Source organism: Buteo buteo, chromosome 23, assembly GCF_964188355.1.
Source record: "Buteo buteo chromosome 23, bButBut1.hap1.1, whole genome shotgun sequence".
Classification (NCBI taxonomy): Eukaryota; Metazoa; Chordata; class Aves; order Accipitriformes; family Accipitridae; genus Buteo; species Buteo buteo.
The window spans coordinates 21,775,339-21,802,813 of record NC_134193.1 but is presented as its reverse complement, the minus strand read 5'-3'; the positions used below and the strand labels follow the sequence as shown (position 1 = coordinate 21,802,813).

The following is a 27,475-nucleotide window of genomic DNA, read 5'->3' as shown; positions in this document are numbered from 1 at the left end:
GGTGTAGTTCTCCTCCGCACAAGCAGCAATTGCTAACTTCAAAAACGTGTTTGTCTATCTAAACCCAGATTCTAAATATAACCTAAAGCAATGTGCATCCGCTCAGCATTTCTAAAAACTTCTTAGCAAATAAAGCTACTGGTTATCAACCCGTGTACAGGTAACAGTCCCGCAGGGACCTGCCCTCCTGGTCTCTCCCCCGAGCAGAGCCTGCACCTCCTCTGATCAGCTCAGTGATCGTGACACTCCTCCCCAATGTCTTCAGGACAAAACAAAGATTACTTCAATGACTTCTCTTTCTCAATTTAAGTAACCACAAATTCACTGGCTAGAGAATCAGTTTTGACTGGACAGATTGCTAAAGTACACCAGAGGCTGTAAATAAACAACCTGGATCAGGATATAGGAATGTAACTTAAATTAATGTTTTCATTAGCTGCTAAAGCTCAAGAGATGCAAATATGATACGGGTAAAATCCGCAAACACTTCCATTTGCAACCACCACTAAATGCATGTAGAGCAGACACAGACTGTGGCTCGTTTTAAACCCTGCAATGGGAATAAAAACCAAAAGGTGACAGAAGTCCATATTGAGCAGAGAACCATCAGCAAAGCTGCCTGCATAAGCAAAATGTTGTGTCACAGACAAAAAACCTGAAAAGCTGACTAAACAAACTATACCACATCAGATTATTTCCCTATTGCTGGAATACCTCAGATGGTCAACCACGACACCAATTGGTATTATCCCATTTTACCTGCACTGAAACGGAGGGGCTGGATCGCCACTCCAGGTCTGAAGGGAATCTGGTGCTGGAGACCCAAGGCTCAGGAGAGCTGCCTTCGGAGTGCAGCAAAGCAAAAGCAAAAAGGTTAATTAAACTCCATCTTTTAAAAAAATGTAAAGAATATGACCCAAATTAAATACTCCATTGTTTTGGCAGAACTGCAATTTACACCCTACCATCAGCACAGGCACAGCTGTCCAGTGGGTTTCCTTTGTTTGTTTACACTGGCCACAACTTTCAGTTTCTTTCTCTAAATACAACTGCATCTGGTTTTACACATGCTAAGTTTTAATTTTGAAGAGCTACCCTCTTCCCAAAACATTTTACATACCTAGTTTTAGTATTAAATTGTCTGCCTTTGCTTATCTGCAGGAAATGTCTTTCAAAGTGGTACCTCTGCAATGCACAGGCAATAAGGGAAATAACAACCGAGAAGCTTTAAGACGTTGGCCTCTAGAAGTCGGAACACTTCTCTTCTAGTGCAGAATGGGTTGTTTTCATGATGGGGGATCCTCCCATCACCCTAAAGGAAGGGCTGTTTACTTTGATGGAGACAGTCTGTAAAACCTGATGGCCCAGCGGTCTGACCAGCTGTGGCTTATCCCAAGGTCTAACCTGACCTCAGCCAAATGTATTTCAAGCCCACACGATTATGAAGTCTTAGGGGTCCCAAAGTGACCAACAGATCTAATACATTGACCTGAGACCACAGCCACATACAAACAGTATCCATAGTATAAAGAATACGAAAGATAAAAAAAGCCCCATGTTAACCATGTTCTCTGGAGCTCTGAATTTCCACAACAGGAACAGAAAGAGAAGAGCAGAAAAGAGACTGAAAGAAACAGGCCGGCTCGGACAGCAGGGAAGAAGCACAGCTTCACCAGGAGAACAAACGGACTCGGCATTTCTCCACCGCCGTCACGCCCCAGCCTCTCCCCTCCTGGAAGCCTCAACAGAACAACCCCAGCATTTGCGAAGTGTCCACTCCTTAAGTTGCATAAGGGAAGACAGCTACTGTTCCCCCTTTTAAGTATAAAAACCACGGAGGCCTTTACACCTCTTGGATCTCAGCAGAACATCAGTTACAAACATGCGCTTTGCCAACTTCAGATAGTGTTGGTAGTGAGGTAAAATCCAAGTTTATCTTGAATGACATCACAGAAAGGATGTGTTGTCCTATTCTGCAAAGTCATAGAAGGGAAGAAAAAGGTTTCTAAAGTAAACAACAAAATAAGGGCCAGGTCAGGCAAATGTTTTAGGCAGGTCCTTCAAGTAGCCAGAACCAAAAATGTGTTAAAACAGCAACAAAAGCCCTCCAAATCTTTCACCTCCTCTTCTCAAATTAAAATTACCTACAGGAGATTTAAAAAAAAAAATTTTAAATGCGCCTTCTGTTTGTAATGTCTAAATGTAGACTCCTATGCTCAGATATTAGTTCCTAAGAAATATGTTTTTTAAAGCACCGACCTGAATTAGAAATAAAAGTTCTGTCAGCTTCAAACCCTGATGTGGAGTAAGATCAGACTGAAACATTTCAGACTTCCTGACTCGTGAAGGTTCAGTACATCTGTTATCATCACAGCAGTTGCTAATGCCACAATAAATATTGAAAAATCTGCTTATTAAATTTGCATACTGAATGTTTCCATCTCACATCACATACAGGCCTTGGAAATACCTTTTTCAGAAGAGACAAACTGCTGAAATTCAGGACTTCTTACAGGTAAAACCTTTATACGAGCAGGAAAGGAACAATGCCATAGAGATGCAGCACGAGACTGAAATTTCGAAATTCTCATGAGTCTGCTGCAAGAAAGACTCTTTGCGCAACCTCATGCTACTCTTGCGATTCTCTGTGCCTTGGTACTTTGTACCACTTTCTTCTTGTCAAAGATTTGTGACAAATATTCAAGACTGCCCCTTGGCACTCTGACGCTGAGCCATGTCAGAATTCCAACTAGCAGAAACAAATTTCTGAGTGGTAAGAAGCTTAAAAACAAGTACAAAACCCCTAACAGCAAAGAAAGACTGTAGAAACTAGTAACATTTAATTAAAAAAAAATAACAATAGATAACAGCAAAACTTTTGTTTCACACAAAAGGTATCTGTTGAATTAAAAAATACTGTCACTTGATTGGAGATTGTAAAAAAAAAAAATAATATTTCACAGAGTTTTCTCTCAGTCTATTTGGAAAATGACAATAATCACAAGCTAAACTTCCAGTAAACTTTAAAAAAAAATAAATAAAAAAATCAAGAGTTCTAGATGAAGCAAATTATCACCTTCTGAGAAGTTGTACATATAGAAATCCTTCCCAAGGTACTAGAAACATGCCACTGAATTGCATCCTGCAAATTGAAACTTCTAGCAGCTTTATTTGAAAGTGAGGCAGATAACCTTAATAAAAAAAAATTAAAAATTATAGTCTGAGATGGAACTTCAAAATTAGTTCACTTAATCGTATCACAACACAATTTTTATGAAGATGTAATTTGATTTCTGTATTCTCCTTGGTGTGGCATTTATCTGTGCAATGCTCTTGATACCAATTCCTAAAGCACCAGGCACACTCGGATAAAAATATAGCCAAAAAAGGATCAGTTTCATAAGTACAATGATGAAAGTGATCCAACTGGAAAGTTTGCTGCCTAACAATTCATAGCACAGATTGTGATGAAAAGGACTACTGTGCCTCACATTAACTATATGACAAAGGATGTTAAATGGACTGCTGAGCAAACAAGGTAATACATTTCAAAATTATTTCTTCCACAGCTGACATGGTGAACAAGATTCACCTCCATGCAATTTCACTGGAGACAACAGACTCAAACATTATGAATACCTAATCTAATCACATACAAACCTAGATCAACATTAAATTAGAGAAAAAAGTAATTTAAATTTTCTTAAAAAAATCAATAAATTAACACAGACAAAAAAAGAAATATTTGACACTAAACTACTGAGGCAACATTTTAAAGTGTCTGTAAAAACACCAGATGAAACTTGAATGCATCAATTGGCTGCAGCTCCTCTCTGTCCTCATCTCTTGGAGACTTCCAGATTCTGATTTTCACCTCTCACGAAAATCATCTGAGCTGATGAAGACTTTGAGATGAGTAAGGCAACTGAACAAAAGCCTGGCTGTTAGGAATGTTATAACTGAACCTTAGCTGCAAAGCAACAACAGCTGCAAGCATGCATCTGCATCTGTAACAACCACTACACTTTAAGTACAATTCTAGGCTTATAGCTGAAGTAGCAACTGCTTCATCTCGAGTTAAATCTCTATGCCATGATGTAGACCCCTTACCACTTTTTAAAATTTTCCATATTCTCAAAAACTAGCACACAATGCTCCTATATAAACCCTCTATCCATACCATGGGGAAAAAAAAAAAAAAGGCAGTCTTTGCTCTCCAGCTTCCACTTAAACCTGAAACTGCCATTTTGGGGGTTTTAGGCCCTAGCAGATTCTTTTCTTCTACTAAATTTAACCAAATGCTATTTCAACGATAGATTGCATCACTTCAAAGACTTGGAAATGTTAGATAAGGTGAAGAGTCAGAGAAAAGCTATTGAGAGTTTACCTGAGAGGCTGTTCCGAAAATATATCACACACACACTTTGATATTGGTGACTAAAGCCCTTAAATTGTTCCCCAAAGCCCACCTTTGCCATAATACCTACAAAACACTTGAGAACAATTAGCCAGCTGATGTGCTGTGAGCTTATTATACCATTTATAAATGACTCACTACACCCTTTCACTTCGCTCCCCCCACAGCTGTCTGTGCCTCTAACCAAAATTCAGACTGCAAGAGCTCTGCAGAACAAATCACCTCTACCCTGTCTGTAAAGGATCACAGCGCAAGCCCTGGCTCTAGACACGGTCTTATTACAAAAGATAACAAGAAATGTTGTGAAGGCATCAGGGTTTAGACAACCTTTGCTCTTAAAATTTCAGATGAACTAAGGAGGAAGTTTATCTTGAGAGGTTTGGACTATGGATGAAATAAGTTGAAAGCAGACCAAGATATGACTTAAATGCGCTTTGTAACAGGGCTCTCAAACCAAAACTAGGCAGCAATAGCAGGGGGTTCTGCCCCGTCCTCCCCAGGAACAGGTATATGCACAAATCCATAAGAGGAACGCATGTCTATCATCTGTCAGTGCTGACAAGTACAAGCCATGCCAGGAGTGCTTCATCCTGCTGCTCTCCCTTTTCTTCGCTGTTTCCTCACTGGCAGCCTCACAAGACTGTACCCGAGTTAACGTGGATGGGCAGCAAGCGGGATGGTCCGTAGCAATCGTCACACGTGACAGGACAGAGACACAACCTGTTATCCTCCGGAGCAAAGCACGGAAGATAAGAGGCTGGGGCTCACAGCGGACCAGAGAGGAGGGTATGTGTATGCTTGTGGGAGGGACAAGGTAGAGTACTAAGAAGAGGATGGTCTTGATCTATCACAACAGCAGACCTGGAACCATTGAACAAAAATACAGAGTCTTCCCTTTGGCCAAGAGAATTACTCCAATCCTAAAAAAAATTAGATTACTTTTCCCTACTATTTTTTCATTCCCACTATGACTAACAGTACACACCAGCTATAACACACGAGCTCACAGAATTCCCCAGGCTCACAGCAGTCCAATGCACCGACTGGAAGCACAATGATGGAAGCGAACTGCGGACTGTCACGGTGTATAACCTGCTCTCAGACCAGAGGTGTGGCGGGGGGGATATCCCTGTACCAGGGATAGGGTGAGATAAGACGATGCAGACTGTAATCCATTATTACAGGAATACTTGGTTCACTTTCATTTTCCAATATGGCATCAGTAAAAAGACAAGGATATTCTTCAGAAAAAACTAACCAATTTGAGGGCCATACTGCCTTCTTAACAGCATTACAGTTCTCAAAAATTTTTTATCTAAGCTAGCTTGAAAAAGCTGTGGTCAATGAGATTTTTTTTCTCAGATACTGACTTTGACCAGTTAGATACACGTTTGCCAACAGGATTTAGCTCCTGCTATATTCAAACCATCTTTAATCCCATGAAGGCTAAAGAAAAATGTCTCTAATTTAGCTCTGTGCACTTAGGAATAACTCAAATACTACAGTTAAATTTACAACATAGTTCCCTTAGCTGTTTAGAAGGCAATTGTTTTCTTTCCTTTCCCCTTAAGTTCTAGTATGTAAAATATCAGAAGAATTTAGATTAAAAAAAAAAAGGGGGGGGGAACATGTTATTTTTAAAGTTGTTCTTGAGAAAATTTCCACATACAAAACCATGGCATTTCTCCACTGGTTTGAGAATAATTTTCACATGTTGGCATCATCCTCGAGTGGCTGCCACAACTCTGGTATCATAAAGCGGCATATATTTTCTCTTAGCTTATCAAAACACGTTTTATTTAACTGCTAAATTTGGTCTGATCCAAGTTTTTCTTCTTACTTCACAACAAACAGGAAAATGCAGATGCCGTACTCTGATCGCACACATGCATCCTACCAGAGAAATGGGGCACGGAAGCCAGATCAGTCCTCCTAAGCGTATGACTGTTCAGATCACATCGCTGCACTCATGGCTCAATAAGACCCTAAGTTCACACTAAAATGTTCACATTGTTCACTACTGTTCTAAAAGTCCTGTCTAGGTAGCACTGAAAAACAAATTGTTTGGCCCCTTCCGTTATGAAGCTGGAACATTGTGTCAATATACTTTGGCATATATTAAAAAATCCCTGTAATATACCATATACTGTGACATTTCCACTTCAGATCTATCATTTACATGTGAAGCACGAATCTCAAAAGAACCTAGTAAAGCTGTAAGAAAGACTACATTTTGCCGAAGCTCTCAGACACCCACTCCATTCAGTCACACCAGCTGGAGAGGTAAGTGTCAAGATACAGCTTTATTCTTAAAAATGAATATGGAGGTGAAACTCCACAGCCTCCTCCACAGCAATAATTTTTTAAAGTGAAACCACAATGATATGTGCTCCTGATTCTTCTATGTCAGCAGCATTTCTCAGAAACCTTTTTGCAAATCTGGACATCTTAAAATCATATTTAACTTATTTTGCAATTTACAGAATTGTCCCTGCACTTTCCAGTCCAGCTGATAGGCGTCTTAGACATGACATCCATTGGAAGATCTTTTACTCCTAGAGGTAGAGGAGTCCTTAGCTACCCTCTGTCTAGCGCAAGAGGCACAAATAGCCCCCGAGAGACGCTTAAGTCCCTTCTGAAAGACACTGTTGGAGAGACTGTAAATGACACAGTTGCAGAAACTGTTGCTAATGGCAAGCCAAGTGGTCAAGAAGGATGCAACGCGGTTACTATAGACATTGGAGCTCTCCAGCAGAAAATAGATTATGTAGGGCAACCAGAGGATGTAGAAGACACTGGTGATGCGGAAAAGAACCATGGCATAGCGCTTGTCCGGGCAGGGCTGTGCCTCCCCAGCCTCGCCATCCTGAGAGCTGAAGCGCACTCGCCTCTCGTTGATCTCCTTGGTGTGCTGCTGGCAGATGCGGAAGATGTTGAAGTAAGTGAAGCAGACGATGAAAGCAGCCGGGGCATAGAGCATCACCACAATGAAGAGGGTAAAATAGGGATCGGTGCTCCAGGAATTGGCACACCACTGAAACACATCCCCGTGATATCCAGGCTTTCCCCAGTGAAAGGAGGGTAAGAAGACCAGGCAGGAGTACAGCCAAATGATCAGTATGCAGATTCGAAGTCTCCACGGGGTAACCAGCGTGTTGTAGGTCAGCGGCTTCGTGATGGCAATGTATCTGTCGATGCTAATGCATGCCAAAGAGGCCATGGAGACGCTCTTCAGCACTGACACCACATAACCAAAGATTTGGCAAACCAAGGACTCACTTAAAACAATAGGGTAGTGCAGCAGAGACAAAGAAGGCACCAGACAGCTCACGCCCACCAGGAGGTCAGCATACGCCATAGTCTGGATAAAGTAGCTGGTGGTGTGGTGGTTCAGCAGAGGTGCACAGTGAAAGACAAATATCACGATAATGTTGCCCGAAATAATCAGCACCATGAGGAACACAATAACAACCACTTCCAGGAGACAAAAATTGATGGTCTCCAGATAGCTAATGGCCAGGAGACAGAACGGCCGGCCACTCTGGTTGCCAACCAAAGAGGAGTTCATCTTGAGCACTGCAGTGATCTCTCTACTTCATGCTCCTGCCTGCTGCCTGCAGCCACTCCAGGCAGCTGCTGTCATTGCGGCTGGTGCCGTGTGTGTAGCAATGTCAAAACCGGAGCTCCGGTCCCCAAGGCTGCTCCAGATGCTGCTGCTGTGCATTGTCTGCAGCACAATTCCCCTTTAAATCCGGCTCCCCGCCGCTACCGGTGCACCGGGACCCAGCAGCAGTCATGTCAGCAACTTCACACACGCACACGGGAGAGGGCTGCTATTCGAGCCCTCCTGGGTGGGCTGCCTCGCCGAGAAGGGATGAGGGGCTGGGGGGAAGAGGGAGAAGGAACCTTCACCGAGTCAGGACGAGAGTCCTCCCGGAGGCTGACAGAAGAGAAGGGGGGAAAGTCTTTTTTACAGAACCGCCTCCCCCCCCCCCCCCCCCGCGCTCCCTGCCACCTCCATCGCCACCCCTCCTTCCCCACGCCCTGCTACGGCGCTTCCCCGCCGCCGCCTGCCCCCGCTCCCCGCCGGGGGCTCCCCGCTTCGCCTCCTTCTCCCCCTTCCCCACGCCCTCGGCCCGGGGCGCCGGGCTCCGGCCGGAGGGGCAGCGCTGGTGGTGGTGGTGGGGGGGTGTGGTGTGTGTAAGGCTTTCCGGACGAAACAACCTCCCCGAAATTCCTGCCGCCGGCCATCCGGGCGGAGGGATGCGCGGCGGAGGAGGGGGGTTCCAGCCCCTTCTTCTCTCCTGGCTCCATTTTGCACGACGCTTTTGTTCGCCGCCTCTCCCGGACCGCGCCGCTCCGGCCCCCCCCCAAGCCCCCCCCCCGCAGCCGCCGCCGCCCCCCCTTCTTCCTCCTCCTCCTCCTCCTCTCCCCAGCCCGCCCCGGGGTCGCAGCCCCGTCCCCGCCGCCCCCCGGTCCCCTACCTGCCGCAGGGGAACAAAAGCCCGGCAGCATCCCCGGCCGAGCGCCGGCACTGGCGGCGTGTGCTCCGGCCGCGGCGATGCGGAGCCGGGGGGGGGGGGAGGCGGGGAGGAAGGGGAGGGAGGCGGGCAGGAGCGCCGAGGAGGGCGCGGCGACGGCGGGGACCCGGAGGGGAACGGGGCCGCAGACCCCCCCCCAGCTCCCCTCAGCCCCGGGCCGCCGGCGGGGAAGGGGAGTCCGGGAGCGCCGCGGGCGCAGCCTCGGAAATGCGGGTTTTCCACTCAAATCGGCGAGGGGGGGGGGGGGGGGGCGTTTTCAGGAGTGGCCGATGGCGGTAGGTGCCTCACCCGGCGCGACCCCGGGAGCAGCCGGGATAAACGAGGGGGTCGCCGGGCTCCGGAGTGGACAGCGGCGGAGGCAGGCTCTTCGCCGGCACACCCCGGTCCTGCAGACAGACAAGACAGACAGACAGACTCACACCCACGCCCTGGTCCTGCAGACAGACAGACAGACACCCACGCCCTGGTCCTGCAGACAGACAGACAGGCAGACAGACACCCACCGCACGCCCCTGCTCCTCCTCTCAGCACCTCTCTGAGCGGTGAATGACAACCGTCCGGGCAAGGACGTGAATTCAAGCGTCTGGGCGTCAATTAAGGCTTTTTTCCAGCCGAGCCCTTTGGGGGAAACGCTTATTCTGGAATAAACGTTGTCTTTCCTAGGTGTAGTTTGTGTTGCTTAGGTCATGCTTGAAACCAAGGGCAAAGCTGAGAACCGTGTCCCACCATTAATCCAGATGTTGCTCCAGGTAAGTAAGCACCTCCTGCATACGTACGCGCAAAACGCAACGGCTTCGCTATCCCCGACAGCGCCCGAGACAACCTACACCGAACCAGAAAACACAACGACATTCCAGGGAGCAAACGCACAAGAAATTCACAACACGGCACTTAAACTTGTATTCGCACCATAAGCTAATACCATCATGCGTATTTAACCAGAAAATCCTCGTGGATGCATACAAGGCGAAGATGTCATAACAGGATACTGGTATCTTGTTGTTTGTCAAGAGCTTTTTACTCACTTGACATGCTGGAAAACACATTCCCGTGGTATGTGGAAGCTCATTCTCTGACCCGGATACCAGACTGCTCCACTGCCACAGCTCAGGACAGGCCCAACGCTACGGGAATTGGTCTTTGAACTCATCAGACCAGTAAGAGTCTGGAGTAAGGCTCTCCAGCAATTAAAGTCCTTTTGTCAAAAATGAAAGCATGCAACTGGCATCCTTACAAACATTAAGTTCACACGCTGAATTCAACTGATACCAACGAACCCAAGGTTTCAGTTAACCTAAGCTAAACATTTATTATTCTGTGGGATGCCTAATGAAAACGAATTGCAGCCAAACGGCTAGATCTCAAAGCAATCACGCTACAACGCTGGGGATTTTAGCTGACCTGTAAGTAGAAAAAAACATTTTACGATACACTTGTGTTGGTCAAAAATCTGTGCTGGACAACAGCATGACTTGGCAGATTTTTAGTCTGTCTTGTGCAAAAGCCTGAAAACAAAAACTTGTTTTTTCCCACCCTATCTTAAACCCAAACAGATCCCTTTACTATTGTCCTTCATTTTCATTGCAATTTATGGCATTTCTACTCACGGCAATTGAAGTACTAGAACTGTAGCTAGGAAACATAAACTTTGAATTAAATTTAGGCAAGGGCATTGTGGTTATACAAAAAAACAAGCTATGATTGAATTACTGCTGGAGAAATGATCTCCTATCTTTCCAAAGGAGAGAATGATTTACATACCAATTGATTCAAATAGTATTTCTGGATCCTTAGGCATAAATAGACACATTATAAACATCCTCAAGAAAACAACATACATTGAACTTTAAATATATCTCAGATATATAAAAACAAGGTAGCACTGGAAATTGTGAGACTGACCAAAACAACATCTGGTTGCTGAAATTTCAAAACAAAAGATGCACCGCCAAATCAAAAACTCCTCAATGTTTAGATTTTTATTAAAAGTACAAGCTTAACTCCTGTACAGCTGACAGGTATTTCTGTAGAAGAGAGACATTGTTTTTTTCCTTTAACTGACATTCTGTTGTTTCCCCAAAGCTGAGAGTAGTAACTCCATTCAAAGTTCATGCCAACTTACTCCTGCTTGCTTAAAACACCCAAGCCCAAACGAGCAATATCTCAAGTTAATTCTCTTAAGCACCCCTGCACCAGAAGCCAGACCCAAGTGGCCAACAAAGGGCGTAAACTGCAATTGGAAGGTAAGTGGGCTGGAGATACACCTGCCTGCTATCCCAGCTCTCTGGCCAATAGCACAACCAGCCCACCGAGAAGAACCACTTCTAAAAGACATTAAAACATGTGGTTCAGATGGCTGAGGTCTGTGAGAGATTGAAAATATTTCTGTATTGTAGAGACTTCTCCCACTCTATACTGTGAGATAATGCAACCTCACCTAAGACTATTAAAAAGTATTCAAGAAATCATTCAAAGTTACAACGAGAACTCTTGGGAAAACTACTGCTTGTAAAAGATAATTAAACTTTTATCACCACGTGATCAAAACTAATCAAACAAGGGATCTAGAGGTTCAGACAGACTGACAGCAAGGCTACGTCATACTTCTTATACTGCGGTTCACAGACGTAAGTTAGGTTTAATTTCAGTTGATCGTACACAATCGTGGCCCTTTGTACTCCTGAAAATTAAATGTATTCTTCTTAATTTATATGAACATACGGAAATGTCATTGTGATACAAGTGGAAAATAAGTGTTAACCACCCACAGCTAAAGTACTGTTACATTTTATGCCACTGATGAAGCAACACATTCAGTCAAATAATGGTAGTGACATTTTAATCTATTTCTTCATTAGAAACTAGTATCATTTGCACCAAGACAGATGAATAGATTTGGTAGAACTTCTGTGTACTGTAATCCTCTGCTCATGGAGACAAAAAGTGGGAATATGAGAAAATAGGTAACAAGTGTCCTGCTATAAGAAGAACTGGAACAAATTCATCTCTTACCAGGTCTACAATTTCTACCAGAAACGGTGACCCCAGGGTAACATCCCAGGATACTCCTTCTGCCACTGGATTATCTTTATTTTATTTTACTTGTGCCACAAGATGTCCCTCTCACATTGTAATGTTCTTAATATAGTGTATTTATCTGGTACAACAGTTCACGTTTTTTTCCTTTCGACATTATTTCCTCCCACACAGACCTATATCCTTATTTTTTCCTCAATACTGTAAATGTCAGGTTCTTAAAATTTTGGTATTATGAAGTACTTCTCCACTGAGAAATCGCCACTGATCTGAGAGATTCAGTAATTGCATTAACATTTTTTTTAAAACCTTGTCTGAAAAGTGGCTATTGTCTATTTTGCTTTGTATCATGATTTTTATTTTTTTTTTAACCTGTGTGGCTCACTTTACAAGTTTTCTACTCAATAATACTTTCCATCCACCTATGACTGTCAAAAACATGAAGTATTTTTCCTGCAGGTGTCCATTAATACCTGGAGCAAGTCCCGATGTCTGTTTTTCTACCTTTCAGTGGCTGGAAGCTTGAAGATTAACAGCCGTAACCATGATTGCCAAAGTCCTACCAGGAACAGATGCCTCTCAAAGGGACTGTCTAGATCGTTTTACCTAGAGTTTGCTTTCTGTCCCCAGTAGGGACATGACCTTAATTCACTGGGCTGGCTTTCATCCACGCTCCCCACCACGAGCACAGCAATCTGGAGTTACTAAAAGCTTTATTACTGCACACAGATGGTGTGCAAATTCTCAAAAGTAATTTGTGAAAGCACCACAATGGTGAAACTTAGACACTACCGCAATAACAAAAGCACAGAGTACAAAACGCCAGCTACTATTTATCAAAGAAATAAGGAGAAAATAATTAGTAAATATAGTCATGATGACTAGAACGCAACAAGCACATCTTAAGGCACCAATGCAACACCATTTTTAATGTACAAGTCAGATTCAGGAAGAGACCTAGACACAGCCTTCACTGGTAGAACGCAACAGAAGACATTTCCTTTTCAATCATTCAGTAGCCACACATCAACATTGAGCAAAAAATTACCCTTGCAGCAGTTAATTTGCAAAAGAAAGCAAAAAAACCAGATTCACCAGGCACCAGGGGCCAGAACTGCACAGGAAAGCAAACACCAGCAGAAATACTGGGGCGCCTGCATCCAACACCCTGCGCACAAGGGGGAGGAAAAAAAAAAAAAAGTATCTCTGAAAGAGGCCAGAAGCTTTTGAAGCAGCTGTCAACACAGATCCTTATTAATTTGGGACTGTGCTGCCGCATGGGGTCATGAAAATGACAGAAATCAAATGCAGCTACAGGAACAGAGGTCAACATTAAGAGAGAAGGGGCACTGGATTATGAGTACTCAAACAGGCTTACTGCATCTCACTACTTCCACTGAAGAGCAAAGGTTTTACATCAACTCCTTGTGCTTCTGCACTACACCACAGCAGTTATTCTCAGATAAACCATTTTCAATGCATGGTAATGCAAATAATTGCGTGCTTGCCAGAGAAGAATTTGTATTAGTGACATGCAAAACACAGCGAAGCATTATAAGGATGGTAAAGCGATGTATTATATGGCACCCTTGCCTTCACAAAATCAACAAATTTATTTTTTCCCAGACACATTTTCTCCTGTACGTTGCTGCATATTGACTGTAACTGAGCTGCTATTTTAAAAGCAGTAAGAATTAGTCACATTCCAACTCCAAAATTATCAAGTAATCTATGAATGCAATGAAAATAAAAAATTAAGGCCAAAATGCAGTCCAGCATTATTATACTGTTAGTATATACTATATACGATGGGTCTGCAAACATTCTCTTCCTGGGTCCTGAATTCATGTTCTCAGCCTCCCAAACAAACTTTGCATTCTTTGCCTATTCTTATCTTTAGTACTTCCTCACAGCCACTGATAACCTTTTTTGAAACCTTACACTTCTTCCACTGCCTGCAAATTGAAGAAATGGCAGTTCCACCGTGAACCAATCAAACATTTTTGCTCTCAAAGCACCAACCTTTGTCCATTCTACAGGAACAGTCCCAGCCCATTTTCATATTTAAGTCAGAACAAGGCAAACAGCCACAGCTGTGATCTAATACAGCACTTCCAGATTACAGGAGACTTCACTTTCATTTGCTTGAGCTGGTTATTGTAGCATGCTGGTAGTATACTACAGACCTCATATGACTACAGCTGAGCCTGAAAATGGTCATTCAGTACTCATTTTCTTTCATTGTTTAATTTCTTAACTAGTTTCCACGCTGAATGACCACTGCAGGTATACCCAGTCCTTTTGCTGCAGAACACAGTGCTGGATCAGCCCACTGCCTTTTACTTGCACTGTAGGGATGCTTCCAACACATCAGATCCAGGTTATTTCCTTCATCTCTGCCAAGTGTAAATGAGTGGAAAGGTTCACAGATTTAAAAATGAAATGTTACACTGTTCCTTTCTAGCTCACAAAGATAGTAGCAGTACATGTCACCAACTGTGCCACAAAGATATCATCTTTTCCATTCTGATACCAAAACATTGAAACAGAAAAACAAGTGACACTGTCAACTACTCACTAGGCAATTAAAATAACACAACAGGATAACTGTGATACACTCCTTGCCAGACCACTCAACCTCCATGTTATTTGTATGATTTATTCACCATAAAATCCAAGTTATAGCTCTACAACGCATGTTCCAATATTAAGGAATTCAGATCAAGTTTCTTCAATAAGTATGTGAAAGTATTTATGGCAGAACATTTTTAGCTAATCTAACATGATTCATTCAAACCACGTAGGATCCTTCCTGCATGATTCCAGCAGAAACCAAGTTTAATTTCAGAAGCCCTCTTGCCCTCAGAATAAGGTCTTTAATTGCTCTTTGCGAATCTGTGCCATCAGAACATAGATATACAAAGGCTGATTCAGTTGTTTTGCCTTTTTAACTAGTGAATAATTAATTTCTCTTATATATGTACTAAAGTTGCATCATTAATAATTTCTAATATAGTCCTTCTAGACTTGCATGTTTGATGAAGGCAGTAAAATACAATGTATCTATACAGACAATGGTCAAATCCAAATCAACACATCAGTTCTCTGAATAAGGAAGTGACATTTCATTTTGTGACCCATTTTTTACTCAAGAACCTTGAGAAACACCAAATCATGTCTGCATATATGAATTCTTATTTTCTTTTTATACATTACTGAGGTCAGTATTCAAGATGAGAAGTTAAAAAACTGCTGTCTAGTGCAAAAATGTCCAAACTGTTCTGTTTTTTCTATCAAAAAAGGCAGCGATTTCAACTAGCGTTGGATTTTTAGCATAAATGTTAAGACAATACAGCGAAATTCAGCTTTCATTCAGGAAAGCCAAACAAGCAAAGGAAATGAGCTCCCTGAATCTCTGTCAATTATGAAAGCAATTAATAGAATACTAATTTTTTTACAAACTAACTCAGAACTCATCTGAGTGAAACAGAAGTAGGACTATTAAAAAGAAAGCATAAAGATAATGCCACAACTAGCACCGCATGTTAGGGGTTTTTGTTGGAGGGAGGACTGAACTGTACTCACTAGTTGGTACACTACATTCAGATACACTCGTGAACCTTTAAGCAAAAGGGTACACACAGTCTCTGTATTTCCATTCATTAAGAGATGGGGGGCAGGGAGGAAATGAAAAAAAGCATTCTACCTTTGTGATGAGAATTCGGTACTTCTCCACCAGGTGATCGTTATTATGACACCCTGCCAGCAACTGCCACACTTCTCCTCTTAGGGCCTCAGGGACACCACTTCTCACCAACGCTGACAATGTCTTTGGCCTCACACTCAAATTGAGGTGCCTGGGTGTAGATGAAAGCATTGTTACTATTATCCAAATACAAATAAATGAGTACATGAGCAACAACTGATGTGTAACATCAAACGTGTCAAATGACAGGAATTTCAAGACAGTCCATATGTTGCCAGAGTAAGTGAAATTCAAGTTACGAAAAACAACAGATTTGGAAAAGCGCTTTCCAAACTATTTCCTTGATTTCCATTAAATTTAAATATAATATAAATATATAAAATACTCAACAAACCAAAACACTCCAGCAAAAACTAGAACTGGAGGACAGATAGCACACTGTAAGATTCCAAGCTCAGAGGATTACACCAAAATGAGAATTAGTTTGCAGAAGCATATACTGCTCTCTAGACTTCCTACACCCAAGCAGGCAGGTAAGCTTCTAGGTGAGGGAGGGAGAGAAGGCAGGCAAACAGAGCTATAAAAAAAAAAATAAAAAATCTCACATGGTTATCTAACTACATCCATGCATTTAAGCAGCTTCCACTGTACAATCTAGTCCCATCTAAACAGTTTTTTCAAGTGAGACCGGTGACAGCTCATAAATTACAGCACTGCAAGTTGTAAAAACTAAACCTACACATAATTTATGCAGCTACAGAAAGTTAAGCTGAACAGTCCATTCGTGCCTTATACATAAAATCCCCAAAAGACAGAGGCCTTAAATCAAAGAAATTACAATTTTTCTGCAGTTACTAAAAAACAAGCTTGTAGATAAAATTATTAAGAAGACTGATAGACTAAGCCAGGCAAAAAACCTGAACTATTGTCATATTGATCGCATTATCTTCTTAACAATAAACTGGTAGTTAATAATGTTTGTTAACAGTCTAACAGATAGGTGGATGATGATTTTACACAGACTGGGACTCCTTGTTGCCCTTCTCCAGCCTACAGTGTTCCAACACAGTAATCTGGAGACTAGCAATGCGGACATTTAAATCAGTATATATTGCACAGAACCTACTACCATAATGTCTTCCTTCGCTTTGCTTTCTCTAAACAAAATCAACTATAATAAAAATAATACTTATATAAGAGTTCCATTTATATCTACATACAGTCATATCTATAGACTTATATAGCATATATTTATAGAGCATTTATTATACCTTTTTAATATATAAATATTTATATATTTATATAAAATACTTGTTATATACAAAATATTCAAACTCTTTGTAAAGTCCTATACAACTGCTTTGCCTTAATCTTGGATCAGAATAAGTACAACATTAGTTCCAATGAATACAGCCATGAACTGTAAGGCTGTAGAATAAAAGCCACACACTACTAGATTCTTCCAAAGTATTTGAAATGAGAAAGTTGTGTGACTCAGCAGTTACGAATTATGAGCCAAATATTATTTAGAAATCACAAAATACCAATGCATATTTAATTACTACACAAATCTAATTACAGGATTCTACAAAACTAGCATGAAACTACCTGAAATCTGATTTTTATGATTTTCAATCCTCTTATGTTAAAAGCTCAAGGATCATCACTTCCAAATACTCGTTTTTAGTTAAGAAGGAAAGCCCTTTAACACATATTAAAGTTGTTGCCAGCATTAGCACAGAAGCACTTCATATCCTCTTAGAGCTGCCAAAACATTTTCAATAGGAGTCAGGTGGCTTAATTATCTTTGAGTCCTTGGAAGAATTACAAAAAAAATTCAAGTTGAAAGAAACCTTCTCACAGCAGCAGATGCATAGAGCTCATCTGTTAAAGATGTTTCTACGAGTCTAGGAGAGGGAGGGAAAAGGGATCATATATCATTTTACCATAGCCTTCCCCTTCTTACGAATGTGTCCATTTCTGATGTCCGCTTTCTTACCAAGTTAGTGCAATATATTAGTGCAAAACCAAACTGGAAGTAAAAGTACTTATTCAAATAAGTACTAAGTAACTGCAGAAAATAAAAAAATAATGCTAAATGGTTACACCCTCAATTTAAAGAGAATCCTGGCTAAGTGGTCACATCAATATTTTTCCTCAGCTAAAGTGCATGACTTATTCTAATCTCTGCTGTCCTACTCCTTAGATCTAACATTCTATACAGATCTTTGATTTTCTGTACATCCCTTGTGCTGCACCTCTAACATTAGGAAGCAGAAGGCAACAACCAAAGCCAGAGTCAAAATGTAGCATATTTGAGCTCAATCTGATGTTGTGCCTGTCATCCCCCTTTGTGGAAAAAAAAAACCCAAAACTGAATTTTGCAACAATCGGCATCACTTTCTTTCAACTGCTCAGGCTACTTCAAGATGAATAAAAGATCCTTCATGAAAGGAGGACAGGTGTTGCATTAGCAACATGACTGTCAAGAAACACTCTTCTTGTAAATTGGCATTTTCTAGGAAAAAAATCAGAAGAGCTCATGCACTTCCTTCTTGGCAGGCTCTGGAGCCATCTTCCTTTAGACAACGGAGGAAAAGCATCTTCGCTATCCAAGTACAAATCTCCCATATTCTTAAGCTACAGTTACTAAGATATGACAGCTGCAAGAAAAATTGGCTGTGAACTACATCAGAATTACAAAGAGGAATGGAAGTGATCTATGCAAAATAAAGACAAAGGGCTGTATTTTCTTTATACTACTTAAAGTTTTTCTTTAATAAAATCCCAGTGAAACTCACAGATAGACAAAATACACATGCTAAGAGAGAATGACCTAAAGACACAGCGCAAGTGAATTTCTACACAGTATTTAAGCATGCACTCAGAAATGAAAATACTTAAAAAACCCTCTGAAGAAATCAGAAAACACATAGCCAGAGAATAAGGGGTGTTGTGGGGATGATAGAAGACTAAATTCATACTAATGTCATCTCAACTGGCTTCCGGAAATAACAAAAACTCCAAGCAGAAGGAGCAAACAGAATGCGAATATTCAGAATTGTAATTTTCAGAATGTGATTTTGCCACTTACCATTTGGACAGCAGCTCTCCCCACGTCTCAAGAATTTTTTCTGCACACTCTTTGGAAACATCTCCAGAACCACTTAAAAGTGGTTCGTCGTTGTCTGCCAACAGAATAGAGGAGATGCTATGAGATCAACAGCCATTACTCTACCTTTACAGATTTAAATGTCGCTCTCTTAACCATATCAGTGTGTGGCACAAGAACTCCCTCTCATTTGTGGTGCAGTGCTTGGGCGCTCAACGCAGAGAAGGCAGAAGTATACTCTTCTCAGAGGCACGCAGTGATGTAACATGAGGCAGAAGACAAGAAGCAACATGTGAAATTCTGGTTAAAAATCAGGAAAACAATTTGCCATGAGGGTGGCCAAACCGATAAAAGGGCCCAGAGAGGTTGTGGAACCTTCATCATTGGAGACTGTCAAAACACAACAGGACAAGGCCTTGAACAATCTAGCTGGCTGGATTCACACTGAGTGGGAGGCACAGTTACTCCAGAGGTCCCTTCCCACTGAAGTAATTCTATTCTTCTACCTCAAACTTTTGGAAGGCTACAAAAATTCTCAAAGAGCACAACCTTCTGTATGTGAAAAGCTACAATACTGTAAAAGCAAAAAAGACAATAAAATCAACATGGTTCCACCAAGCAGGTGCAGACTCGGCATGTTGTTGCAGATCCATGAAAGTCCACGTGGTATTTTACTTTTAAATGTTTTGCACTTTTACTTTGAAAGCTACTACTCTTTGGTAACTTCCTTGGCTTAAATTAAACAGCTTTTTGAATGAAACACATTAAATGCGGTGGAGGGGGAGGATTAGCATAATCACAGTAACTCTTTTTGAAACCAATACTAACTGATGTACTCCCAGATATTTTTAAACACTTACAGCAAGTATCATATACAAAACCTACATTTCATTGATACAGTAGCCAACATTGGTTTTGCAGTAATGAGGAAATATATTCTTTTTCATTAAATCTATGCTTTCTGAACTGACACCTGAACTTGTCAGCAAACTCTTGCAACGATGCAAGTCATATCAACTGTAAACTAAATAAATGTATGTTCCTGGTCTAGAAAAGAATACCACTGTAGTTTAGTGTAATGGCTAGAGATTGCTAATGAATAACACTTTGCAAAGGAGTTAATTTTCAAACCAGCTTTCCCCTCCTTCCCCTCCCCACCAAGAAGGGAAATTAAAGCACAGAAGTGAAACAATTCACTCAAGGCCATATAGAAGGCCAGCGGAAAAAGTGAAAAAGCAGAAACCCAAGTCATCTACATTTCAGCTCAGAGCTGTAAGGCCAGATGTTTATATAGTCAGAACTAGTCCACATTTTGGTTTAAGAGAATTTTTTAAAAGCAGAAAAAAGATCTTGAAAAAGCATTAAGTTTCAAGCTGGGCAGGTCCTGGTATAGTTTTATGTATTACAGATGTCTATACCCGCCTCTTCACTAAGATATGCTGCTTGCTTTTATTTCCAAATAATATCACCTTCTCATTTGTACTCTCAAATCTGTTCACAGCTGCTCAAGGAGGGGCAGAAGCTACATGATAATCCCAAATTTTTAGCAGCCTCTTTTCACATTGTTCCAAATATATCATACTGGGGTCTTCAAGAGGCCTGAGCTGAGAAAAGTAGAGACACAGAAGTGTCACACAAGGGAGAGGCTGATCCAGAATGCGAGGATACTGGTTATCGAATACTCACAGCATTAAAGCAAGGTAAAAAAAAAAAACTAAAAAAACCCCAAAAAACCAGTAGGCCAGATTCTGACTGGAAAGGATTTGACATGTTTCATAACTATGTTATTTATCAACTGCCCGTTCTTTCAAAGTATACAAAGCATACAATCCACTTCTTACCTTCCTCTTCATCATCCTCTGGAGGAGAAGGAATCATCGAGCCCTGTGACCCAGACTGGGGCAGACGAAGAGAGGGGCTTGCTGTAGTTTTTCTTCTCTCCCTTTCTGATTCACTTTCTAGGCACACAACTTCATATAACGTGTCCGAGTTATTCTTTCTGTCCTTTTGCTTTATCTAGGAAACAAGTTTCATTTTACTGAGAAAAGCTATACAAATGCCCAGATTAATTCATAAGGTTCTACCTTCTCTTTTTGGAATAGGAGAGCTGAGAAACAATTTTCATCACATTCTACAGTGAGGAATGTTCAACCCTTGCAGCACACTTAATGCATCGTACAGGCCTGCAAGTGTTTCTACCCCTAATGCCCTAGAAAAATCTGTAAGCATACTGCACCCAAAAGGCACAAGTATCTGTAACAGATAGAGCAGAAGTGACGTTGGGGTCTGCCATGCACAGGTAGCTCATCTTTTCAACCGTAAGTGGACTGGACACAAATGCACAGATCTTTAAAGCTGTAAATGCATCTGTCCAACAAACGGTCTAAGAGAGGAAGGTTCTTTAACGTGAAGCAACTCTGCCTTTATTTAAAGATTAGTGGAAAATTAAAAACAAACCTTTAAAATGATGTGTAATTTATTTCTTTAACTTTCTGGCAAAAGGAGAGTTTTAATAAAAATTGTTCGGATCTCTTTTCCCACCATGACAATTGTCTTTAGAGATGCTTCCAAGTCATGTATCTGTGTATACATTGCTGCAGGAACACAAATTGTTGAGTCCCAAAGTCTGTTAAGTGGCTCTGTTTTCTCCTTAATTTTCAATGCTTTGATACCTTCCTTTCCTTTAAAGGAAGATTTTTCTTTGTGAAGTGGTTCTAAAATTTTAATACAGTCTAAGGATTTGGAACTTTTTTTTCATAAATGAATAAAAATAGAGAGTAGAAAAGGAAAGGTGAAGAAAAGAGGGAAATAAGATTTATAATTATACTCTACACTAAGCTCCTAGTGCTCAAATTTATCCTTTGGAGTATTAAAAATGAAGAGAAATACATCAAAACTAAAAATGACTAAATCACTAAATGTAATCTGAGCAAATAAAATCCCTCTGCTTCCACCATTTCCGAATAAAGAAACACTGCCAAAGTAAGATAAGCCAGTTCTACACAGCTGTATTTTTAATAGGCTAATCATGACTCCATAGAAATAGGTTTCCCTTCCAGGCTTATCAAGCAGTACATTCTATATTTGTTGCATCCACTATGAATTTTGATAATCTTCCATTAGTAAACACTGGAAGTTGGATAACCTGACAGTGCCTGTGGAAAAAAGAGAATTAGCTAAGATAAGTCACAATGCCTGTGAATTTGCTAAGACAAAAGATACAGAATTAGCTAAGTAAGATAAGCTTCCTTTAAACTGCCAAATAGAAAAGGCACCTTTTGGAGGTTGTAGAATATTTATAGCCCAACAGCCTTAACTGTTCAACATTTCCATGCTCCACCTCAAAAATATCCTAAGTAAAAAGACTGATCTCATCCATGAAGAATTTTTCCACCTTAAATTTTGAAGGAAGTTCTAAAGGAAAGTTTCCAAAATATTTATTCATATTTTACATAAAAAATAGGACATACACAAAAAAGAATCCTTAGTGAACCTCATCTTTGTTACCACCAAGATGCCATTATTTGTGAGCACCTTAAAAAAGTGCAAAAAGAACTAAGAAAAGACTCTTATTTCATTCAAAACCTCTTTAAAAAAAGAACACTTATCAAGAAATCAGGACTCCAACCTTGCTTTTTTGGGCTGCACCCAGAATTATAAAACCTTAAGAGAGGACATACATCCACATTGTTATTTGCTTCTATATATTTCCACTGCTTTAAACAGGACTTTAATTTCAGAACAATAATTTCTAAAGCAGGAGAACAGCAGCTACTTCAAGTACATCATCTCTTTAGTGACTTGGACCTTCAACTTTCCAGCCTTATTTTGAGACTAAGTTATTGCCTTGTACTGCTATTATGAATATCCTGGATAGAAATAATCCTTTCCTTTTTAGTAGATAGGGTAAAAAAGTAAGTTGGAAAAAACAGTAAAAGTTTTTAACAAGTTCTGGGGATTTTTTTGTGGTTCCTTGGGTCTTTTTTTTCCCCAGGGCAAACTTGGGGTATGTTTGAAATCTCTGCTTCCAACCATGTACAAGGGGGAAAACAGCCTTTCACAAAGAATAATTTTTTTTCTCATTTCAGGTGGATGTTTGCTCATCTAAAAAAAATAATAAAATATATTGGATTTGTATGATAAAATCAATTTAGTGACATATCAGATAGCATGTCACCAGGATTATATCAAAGCCTTTTTTTCTCTTAACCCTTAATTTTACATACTTACCCTACTATACCCTTACGCAAGCAACTCTCAGCATAGCCCCTGTTTGCAGATAAATACTCTGTTCCTTTTATTTCTGTGGTTTGGCTGGAAAATCCGTAAGCCTCTATGTAACTTTGCAGCCTCATCAAAGCTATCAAAATTTGCTTTGGAATGAGAACATCCAGCTTTTAATGGGAACTTTAGATAGCCAGCAACAATTAGCATAATGAAGGATAGCTTTTCTAAAATTGAAGAGCGTTTATTATACTACTTTGATTCAGGAGTAAAATATTGAAATATGAACATTATATTAGTAAAGATTTTACCAATCATAGGGAGAAACAGCCACAGTGAAATTCTGATCTGCCAACAGGCACTAATAACTACAATTCATCTTTACCTTCAATGCATTTGCATTTATTCAGCATTGTTCCATAAACCTACCTCTCAAGTCTTGAAACAATATAATTGACTGTGCCACAGTTATATTTGAAAAACAACCTTGCCAAATCCCAAATTAACTGTAGATTTTATTTATTTATTTTTTAATAAATACCTGTTTCAATTTTAGAAAGAAATTTTCAGTAGAGCTACGTTTGCTGAAGGGCCAGAACAATCTCTCGTTAGGTGAGCAAACTCTGACTTTAGTCTCCAGAATGAATCGAACAGGTTCCTGAACCTCAGTTATCACCAAATCCACAGCGGTAGTCATGAACAGTACTTTATCTAGAGAGAAAAATCAAAGCAATAATATTAAAAGAAATATTTCAAACAAAATATTCCATAACCTCTTTCCTAGTAACATGAAAGAACAAATGAAACTTTTTTGCAGAATTCAATTTTTTCCCTAATGTAACATCTCAAAACCCTAGAAGTTTCAAAATACGAAAATAAGATGACTATGCACTATCCACTAGAGAGTAAGGAAACTTAAGTCTTCAAGCCAAGAAAATGTTCTTGTTAAAGAGAATAAAAATTTTGCTTTTCAAGATCCCACTGAAAAGTATCAAAAATCTTCATTAAACATTATAAAGGATCTGTATACTTAACTCCACGGTGAAGATCTCATGCCATCTAGCCTAATTACATTTTAGTTGGGTTTTGTTTTTAGAAGTTACTTAGACAACGCTTAAGTCCCACCACATTAAAGGTAGCATTTAAGACCATCTCAGCTGTGAGATTCAGAAAATTGACTATACAGTATGATGCTCCAAACGGAGGCAACTGGACTCAGTGACCTATCAGATCTCTTCTGGTACTAAATGATAAATTGTGTCCTTTAGGTAGGATGGCATTCAATCTAGCAGCAGACTGCACCCAGCTGCACCCAGCAGCGGACTTTTATGACTTTTCCCAGTCAATTTCTATTAACTTCCCCAACCTTTGGCATACAACTGTGACAATAGATTGAAAAGATGATAATTCAGCTGACATCTTAAAAGAAGTAATGACAGATCTGTTTCAGGACTGAAGAGAGCAATGCAGCATCAGCTATTTTCAGACTACAGTTGGGAGTGTTTTACTTTCATTTTCATAGGTACAGGAACCCTTCTTTTTTAATTAAAAACTTGGATTCAGAAAAATCTGAGCTGACCACAGAAACCAAGCAAAGAAGAAACCTGCAATAGCCATTTAGTGCAATTCTCAATGGGATTCTTAAGAAGCTCTAATTGTGTACAAAGCATCTGCATCCTGTCCCCAACCTACACAGCCTCCTACTGGGATACAGTCATTCTTACAAGGTATTATTACTGAACACAGGAGCTTTCTTCTAGCCTTGTTTTGTTTAGATGTTTATGTTACATCTGGCATCCTACTTTCTGAGAATATATCCCATACTATGAAGGTCTTTTTGCAGGATTCATCTTAAAAGAAAAGAGAATTGATCCAATGCCCACTATGTAAGTCATTCGCCCTGGCTAGGGATAACATCTGGCAAAGTTCATACCTTTCGGTGTTTCTTCATTTACAAACTGGAAGTGTGGAGATTTTTGATTCCAGCTCCCAGTGATCACGTATGATTTCCCATCAGAACTTTTACCCATGGACTCCTGGAAACAAAGTAAGTTTATGTATTTTTATTTAAATTAAAGAAATCTCTACATTATGAAGTCTCAGCCCACTAAAACAGCTACTACACTGGCAAGAGAAGGGCAAGCGTCTGAAGTCCATGTGACACAGTCCTGTAACAGAGATCATCTCTGAAGAAAAGAATAGAGTTCCCATGCAATCTTTGGTGTCCTTGCTGATAACATAAAAATGCCAAATAATACTAATTGTTATAGATGTATGTGGTATAAACGTCTGTCTAGTGAGACCTGAAGACCAATAGCTCATTTTGGAGGTGGCCATTTGACAGCAATTTTCAGCTCACACAGGTGTAGGTGAGATCACAGCCAAGTACTTGGAAAGACAGGGCTCCAGCTGCAAAAGCTTTGCTTTTTTGTTGCTGTTTGGGAAAAAGAAAAAAAAAACAAAACCCAAAGCCACACACAAAACAAAAAAAAAACACCAAAGAAAAAAACCAACCCCAACCCCAAACCACAAAACCCCACTAAAACCAGAAAAAAACAAACCAAAAAAAAGAAACACCTGCCTGAGTGGTAAAGCATTTAAACATATAAGGCTTTAATCATGAACTTCGGGGATGTAGTTCATTGCCTCTAATACAAGAAAACAAATTAAATCAGAACGCTCTTTTACAAACTGCTGAACATGTAAACTTGGCAGATGTTTCACATTAACATACCTTCTACTTCACTATGATGTTTTAATACACCAGATGTTTTATTTTATCCTAAGTAGTTATTTTATATAATAAATTTTACTCTAAAACATCCTGAGATCCAGCTTTATTCAGCAAACAAAACACATGTTATTCAGCTATTAAGAACCAAGTCAATATTTTATCTTTAGGGTTCAGTGTGTCTGTCTACCTACCAACCTTATTTTCTGGGCCCGGTAAAAAGCAAAATTATTCATGTAGTATTGGACCTTTTTGGGTACTCACTACTGTAACAAGCATGTACGTCATAAATACTAGCAAGTTTGTTTTCACAACACACTTGTGAGGTCAGATGATGCCTTTCATCATTTTATAGATGGAGAAGTGAGTCATAGAAATAAAGCGCCCACTAATTCTCAGTGTTATGTTTGAAGCCGCTTACGCCTCAATTTTTACAGTGATAAGTATGCTATAAAACTTTTTATGTTCAAAGCACAGCTCTTTAATACTCAGCACTTCCAAAAATAAGGCTCCATGTTTCTTATTTCAGGCCCCTAACTGACAACAGTCATGACAGACTCCAAAATTGGGCAACTCCCTTGACCAAGCATCAGGTCATATTCTACCTCTGTAGGAGGAAGGAATTCAACCCAGTTTCCCAGAGCCTCAACCTCAATAGCATAAGCAACAGCATCAATCCCCATCAACAAGTGTACATAAGCATCTAAATCTTTTCTGTCTATCCTGAGATCACACACAATCGTTATCAAAATTATTACTGAATTTTGTTAAGATCCTTACCAAATCTAAAAGGTGCATGTCACCGCTCCGAACATCTTTCCCACGGCTAAGGAGAAGGCCAAAACATCTGCAAAACCAGGCAAAAAATTAAATGGCAAAAATTAGACTTACTCATAAACAAACCACTAACGTTCCTTACCTAAATATTTGCTGTCATACATCACAAGCAGCCCATGAATCCAATAACAAATGTCAACAAACCTTGACATTTGAAAGCAGCATCAAGTATGTCAAGCAAAACAATGTCAAGCCAATATTAAGTGTCAAGCAAGATTTCATAAGCATATTTAGAATATGATCTTACCCTGCCTACAGTAGCCTGGAAAGTTGTTCAATTACACAAAACATCCAAACAGATAAAGAATTTTTTAAAAATTTATGAAATTACCTCTCAATAGCAAGTTCTTTATTAGTTGTCTGTTGGACGTAAATCACTATCTTCTTATCAATTCCTTGGCGAAGTTTAAAGCATTGCCTGTCCTTGTCTTTGGGAACCGCACTGTTATTTACCAGGAAAGGAAAAAAAAAAAAAACAAACCTCAGAGCGTCATTTATCTGTATTCCTTGCATGTATCAAAACCAGCAACAGACACTTGGTGAAGCCAGCTTTTTACACAAAAGCACTCAAGACCTTTCTTCCTTGCACACTGCCATCAGTAACATGAAAGAAATGGCAACATGATTACGTGATGTTATTTTACCATCATTAGGTGAAAACCAAGGACACTTAGTTTGCAGAATAAAACCCATGATTTTATACTGTGTGGCTTAGTGTTGTTAGACTTCCATCAGCATTTCAAGAAAGTTTCTAAATATTGATTCCCCACGTAACATGCAAGTATTATTTGCTAAGCAATTACTTATAAGAAACTGCATATTGCTTGCTTTCACAAGGGAGGTGACTGGTGGGGCACATGATAAGCCAACA

At 40.2% G+C, this 27,475-nt stretch overlaps 2 protein-coding genes across 4 annotated transcripts in view; both read right to left on the bottom strand.

The window, feature by feature from the left end:
- Positions 1–27,475, bottom strand: part of RABGAP1 (RAB GTPase activating protein 1) — a 75,171-nt gene that overhangs the window by 28,584 nt on the left and 19,112 nt on the right. For all 3 annotated transcript variants that reach the window (XM_075055637.1, XM_075055640.1, XM_075055638.1), the window contains 7 exons: positions 26,936–27,046; positions 26,548–26,614; positions 24,970–25,072; positions 23,578–23,747; positions 20,654–20,828; positions 18,795–18,888; positions 15,701–15,851 (listed from right to left, as the gene is read on the bottom strand). In XM_075055637.1, the coding sequence (XP_074911738.1) occupies positions 15,701–15,851; positions 18,795–18,888; positions 20,654–20,828; positions 23,578–23,747; positions 24,970–25,072; positions 26,548–26,614; positions 26,936–27,046 (871 nt within the window). The remainder of the gene's footprint in view (positions 1–15,700; positions 15,852–18,794; positions 18,889–20,653; positions 20,829–23,577; positions 23,748–24,969; positions 25,073–26,547; positions 26,615–26,935; positions 27,047–27,475) is intronic.
- GPR21 (G protein-coupled receptor 21) lies at positions 6,714–8,991 on the bottom strand. Its single transcript, XM_075055079.1, has 2 exons — positions 8,902–8,991; positions 6,714–8,357 (listed from the first exon to the last, which is right to left on the bottom strand). The coding sequence occupies exon 2, from the start codon at positions 7,983–7,985 to the stop codon at positions 6,939–6,941; it is 1,047 nt and encodes a 348-aa protein (XP_074911180.1). The 5' UTR covers positions 7,986–8,357; positions 8,902–8,991; the 3' UTR covers positions 6,714–6,938.